Here is a 5,931-nt window from a genome sequence, read left to right as displayed (position 1 = left end):
GTACTTCATTGCCTGTGAAGCGATTTGAGACGTCATCGGAAGCATTGTCTCAAATTAAACTTGTCTGTTTCCCTCCATATGGGAGAAAGGGAACTGTCATCTGTCAGGAGCCATTTAAAGCCCCTGGTCCATCCTTCGGTCTCATCACTTATCAATAGCCGGTATGTGCCGCGCTCACCCCCAGTTCATTTTACCCCTTTTCCCCAGTTTAGCCAGCGGAAGCTACTCGGTATGTCTCTAAAAATGTTTTTACTGAGAAAAGGTCATGGTGAAGAACATCTTCCGACAAGCCTTCTGAATAATGATGACAGAAATCGTAACCATTAAACTTAATAATTTTTCTGGTGGCAGTAAATTATGAGATATTTTGCTTCAGTTTCACCATTCTCAATGTGTTTCATATTGTAGATGAAAATTGGTCACTAAAGCTGACTAACGGGGGAAGCTGGTGTGATGGGCGAGTGGAGATTTACTACACCGGCAGCTGGGGGAGATTGCAGGACAGACACTGGACCCTAAATGATGCCAACGTGGTCTGTACACAGCTGGGCTGCGGTGAAGCGACAGCCACTTATAACTATTCAAAGGACGGAAAGAGTGAAGGACCCGTCTGGGTGAATGCTGTCCAGTGTGAAGGAAACGAATTGCAGCTCCAGAACTGCAGCTTATTCACATTGAATTCGTCTCTCACTGACAGTATGGATGTTGGGGTCCTGTGTTCAGGTAAACAAATTCTTCACTGCTTTTACAATAACAAAGAAGTGAAATGTCTAATCTGCTGAGAAAAGTGATAATATAGGTTACTTGTTGCTGGTTGTCTCAAACCAGTAATTTCACTCGAGGGGAAGGGGTGAGGATGGGTGACGGGTGGGGAGCTGGGGCTGGATGGTGGTAGTGTGCAGAGAGAGAGGACACGGACACAATGAAGCAACAAGATGTTTTTTATAACAGAACTTTCATTTAACACATACATCACAAGGAGTTTAACAGGAATGTAATCGGCAGAAAACTGACACAGAGCAAAACAAAGAGATGTTAGAGTGGGTGACTAAATTCTTAGTCGAAAGACTGGATTTGAAGAGCTGGAGACACAGAAATGTTTCGCGGGAAAATTCTGATCTGTGGGGGTCAGATGGCAAAGACAAGACTGAAAGTTGTGGGCAATGGAAGTGGGTGATGTGCAAGAAGCTGGATTCAGAGAAATGCAGAGCTCTTGAAATGATTCAGGCTGCAGGCGGTTATACTGATGGCAGGGGGAGAGCATGAAGGTGTCTGAACATGAAGATCATAATGGAAAACACGAGGCATTGGCGTATGGGAAACCAGCGAGTGCAGTGGCGCTCCTGAGAAAGGCTTCATGTAGGAGAAGCAACAATGCTTTGGATGAGCTGATGTTTCTGGAGGGTGCAGGATGGGTAATCGCCCAGGAGAACATTGAAATATTCGGTTCTACAGGCAACAAAGCATGGGTGAGCATTTCGGCAGCAGATGGGCTGAGGCAGGAAGGGAGGTGAATGATGATGGAGGTGAAAGATAACGGCCTTGTGATAAATAGAATATGGAATTGGACTCTCAGCTCTGCTATCCAATCCAGCGTCGAGCTTGCAATCAGTTCCATTGTACAGTATGTAAGTGGAGGTAGCTGTGTGGGAGTTGTTCTGGTGTAAGTTTCATTAGACTGTGTATAAAAGTAGACAGATGTTTTGGACTTGCGCTTGAAAGTTCCATTGTGCAGCATGAAAATGCAGGCATATGTTCTGGGGATGTTGTATTATGCAGAATGTAAGTGTGGACAGATGTTTTGGGGTTGTTCCAATGAACATTTATTTACATATGCCAGAGTGGAACTTACAACATATGAGATATTTAATGATTCAGTTTTGATACCGATTGGTTGGACTAAGTATTTTCTTCAGAAACAGTGGAAATCTTGGCCTCACAGCTCCTGTCTTTGCAATCGGCTCCAGTCTGACAGCTCCCAGTTCTGGCTTCTTGAGCATTCCTGATTTTAATTGCGCACCATTGGCGGCTGTGCTTGAAACTGCAAAGGTCACACGCTCTCGAATTACTTGCTTAAATCTCTTTGCCTGTCAACCTATCTTTCCTGCTTTAAGATGCTCCATAAAACTAACTCTTTGACTTAGCGTTTGGTCATCTGAACTAATTTAGTCTTAGGTGCTTTGTGTTAAAATTGCTTTGATATCACTCCTGAATCGCGCCTTGGAATCTTTGATTACGTTAATGGCGCTAGATCAATGCAACTCACTTGTTAGTCAAGATAAAGGAAAGAGGAGATGGCAGTGAACGTCTGACCAAGATAACAAATAAGGGGAACATACATGGACAAGGAACAGATACAGTTAGATAACATGAGTATAAATTGACAGTTAATCACGTGACTGCTTGCCTGACAACAACGGACACAAGCATTCAAAACATACACGGTAAACTGAAGACCATAACTTGTCAAAGCCAGATCTAGTAGGACATCTGAAATATTTCTGTTCTTTATATTCTATGTAATAAGTAAGTGCAAACACATATTCTGCTGGATAGTTTCATTTACCTGTCAAAGGTGCATTTAACATTTTTGATTTATCTGGTGATGGGACAATGAGTTGGACTGAGTGATGAGGTGAATGTGTATTGAACTTATAATCCTCATGTACTGTTGTCCAACAGATCACGTGCAGTTAAGGCTGTCCGGCGGTGGAAGCCCATGTACTGGCCGAGTGGAGATTTATTACAATCGTACATGGGGCTCAGTTTGTGCTGATTCCTGGGATCTGGCGGACGCTGACGTGGTTTGCAAACAGCTGGGTTGTGGAAAAGCATTGGACATGTCACTTACTGCATCTTGTGGACCAGACTCAGGGCCAGTTTGGTTGGATGAACTGAACTGTTCCGGTAACGAATCATTTCTCTGGGAATGTCCCTCAGCATCGTGGGATAACCACGACTGTTCTCATGAAGAAGATGTGAGGATCATGTGTTCAGGTAAGGGTGCTTCCATATGCCCATTTTCCGTAGTGTTGCGCACGTGACTTCACAGGGAAGATATTACATCGAATTACATACAATGTACAGCACAGAATCTGGCCATTCGGTCTAACTGTTCAATTTGGTGTTCATGTTGCCCACGAGTGTAGCCCACTTTACTGCATCTAACCCTCTTTGCATGTCCTCCTACTTCTTTCTCTCTCATGTACCTACTCACCTTTCCTTAAAGACATCAGTGCTATTCAACTCAACAATTGTATGTGTAAAACACAAAATCTGCTGAACTTCTTATGAGATTTATTCATGATTATCCTATATTCATGATCACTACCTTCGGTCTCTGTCACTTTATGAGTGATTAGTGCCTCTGTATCACGATATCTCTTTGCTTCTCTACATCATTTTCACTCTTATTTTACAAGAAATACGTGGCCTCTTTATTCTTCCTACCAACACTCAGCACCACAGACTTATCTGTATTAAAACTAATTTGATAATTGTATGCCCATTCGGCCCATTTAGTCATGTCTTCCCGTATTTTGTCTCAGTCTTCCTTAGTGTTAACTGTATCCCCAAATTGCTGTCATCTTAAATTTTGAAATTATGTCTCCCATGCCAAAGCCCAAACCGTTTATGTAAATGTTGAGCAGCAGTGAATCCAGCCCTGTGGAACACCACTTCCCGCATTCTGCCATTCTGGGTTACCACTTTTAACCCTGATGACGTGCTTTGTAGCTAGTTTTCTACCATTCTTCCACTGATCTCTTGACTCCACATGCTCTGACCCCAGTCATGATCCCACTATATGGTACCTTGTCAGAGGTACTTACGAAAAAAAGGAACTTGCATATTGCATCGACTGCAGTATCCCCGTTATCTTTCTGTAACTTCTTCAAAGAATTCAATAAAATTGTTTCTCCTTCTGTTGTGAATTCCGTGTTCATTATTTTTTATTACATTATGGGCTGTCGGTGTTTTTCCATCAATTTTCTGAAATAGTTACCCGCAATCAGTGAACAAATCCGATGGAGCAAGTGTTGAGCTGTGCAGTATGAACACACAACGAGTTATCAATCTCACCATCTGGATATTTCTTGTGTCACTGACAGAGCACAAAGAGCTGCGGCTGGTGAATGGGAAGCATCGCTGTGAGGGGAGAGTGGAAGTGTTCTACAATGGCACCTGGGGAACAGTGTGCTCAGATACATTTGATGGACCTGATGCAGATGTGATCTGCAAACTATTACAGTGTGGTCCCCTCAGTTCCATCGATTATTACACTCAGTCATTCGGAGAAGGATCCGGACCCATTTGGCTCGATGGGATGGAGTGTATTTCACACGAATCGCTCCTTTGGCAGTGTCAAACAGAACCGTGGGGCAAACACAACTGTGAACACAGAGAGGATGCTGGTGTTGTTTGTTCAGGTAACACAACAAACCTCTCAATGTGCGATTGTCATTTCAAACTTTTGTGTCTGATACAGTCAGCATGTTTCTCTTCTCAACAGAAGCAAAAGTAATTAAGGAGCAGCCCCACAGATCAAAGGACTGCATTCGAGAACATGACTGTAAACGTGTGCTTTCACCAGGTGCTAATTCCTCTTTATTGTATCAACTATGTGACTGGTACTCCTGTCTTATACCACATTAATAATAATCATTGATTCTTTTTGACAGACTCGGGACAATGGTTGCGCCTGTTTGGAGGTAACACCAACTGCTCCGGGAGAGTGGAGATATTGTGCAGTAACATCTGGGGCACGGTGTGTGATGACTCCTGGAATATGGCCGATGCCAATGTTGTCTGCAGAGAGCTGGGTTGTGGCCACGCTCTATTGGCCCCAGGAGGGGCCACGTTTTTCCAGGGTGACGGTGTTATCTGGCTGGATGAGGTGAAGTGCACTGGAAGCGAATCTTCTCTGGCCGACTGTCCTTCCTCATCACTGGCTCAATCTGACTGTGATCACAAGGAAGATGCCAGTGTGATTTGTTCTGGTGAGGGTGGCAGGGTTTGGAGAGTGGGGTTAGGGTTCCTTGTTTCGTTAAATTGACTCATTACTTCTGTAAATTAAGAACAGTATTTATGTTTAAATGCAAAGTGCTGAAATTTCATCCTCCTGAACTTTATGTACATTATATTCCACAGGACTCGATGTGCCTCCAGTTGCTGTCTCGTCCACATCTGCAGTTACTTCACATTATTAGTGTTCCAGCTAACGTTAGGGTTTGTATTAGTTGAATTGGTATTGTTGCCATTTTCTGAAGATACTATGAGCACGTTCTCGCTGAACTGAACGTTTTTTTCCTCACCGCATATTTCAAATTGTCAGGTTATAATTCTTCTAATCCCAGTTTCTGGCTGTACCTGAACTGTCCTGTACTCATCAGAAACATGGGGACCCCTGTCTCTGCAATTTAGAATGGTTCACACTTTCCTCTGGTGCAATGTGCACCACACATACTGGGGAATGTTCAGCCGGACTCATTGCCCAGAAGCAGTGGATATAATTATTAAATACCTATTGTAAATATTTTATCACACAAGACGGACTGTGTCTGTGCTAAACCTTTCTTTATTTTTGTCATTAAGAACAGGGATATACAACGACTTTCATCCTAGTTGCGGTCTGCTTCGGAGTCCCGCTAATCTGTGTGTTGATCTCACTGATGATGGTTATACAGAAAAAGTCAATTCGAAGAGGTGAGGCTCATATCTTCCCGCGGATCCAACACAAGATCCCAGATATTGTGTCATATACTTGCAAGACTGTCGTTCATTGCAGCTTTCTATGGAATGTCAAGTGGGCTTGTTAGAAATACATAGTAATCTTTTTTTTGCTGTTTTGCTGCATTCAGTGTGCTCGAGAATTAGTAAAATGTGAGATTTAAAATGGAGACTGATTTGAAGTGTCCACATTTACTGTGAGAG

At 43.1% G+C, this 5,931-nt stretch overlaps 1 protein-coding gene across 1 annotated transcript; it reads left to right on the top strand.

The window, feature by feature from the left end:
• Positions 1–1,262: 1,262 nt before the first annotated feature.
• On the top strand, positions 1,263–5,207 carry LOC137359797 (deleted in malignant brain tumors 1 protein-like). Its single transcript, XM_068025496.1, has 5 exons — positions 1,263–1,415; positions 4,250–4,427; positions 4,511–4,591; positions 4,680–4,868; positions 5,149–5,207. The coding sequence occupies exons 1-5, from the start codon at positions 1,263–1,265 to the stop codon at positions 5,205–5,207; spliced, it is 660 nt and encodes a 219-aa protein (XP_067881597.1).
• The last annotated feature ends 724 nt before the right edge of the window (positions 5,208–5,931 follow it).

The sequence above is a fragment of the Heterodontus francisci genome, unplaced genomic scaffold, assembly GCF_036365525.1.
Source record: "Heterodontus francisci isolate sHetFra1 unplaced genomic scaffold, sHetFra1.hap1 HAP1_SCAFFOLD_329, whole genome shotgun sequence".
Classification (NCBI taxonomy): Eukaryota; Metazoa; Chordata; class Chondrichthyes; order Heterodontiformes; family Heterodontidae; genus Heterodontus; species Heterodontus francisci.
Note: the sequence above shows the minus strand (reverse complement) of the source record. Positions and strands in the feature narration are given on the sequence as shown.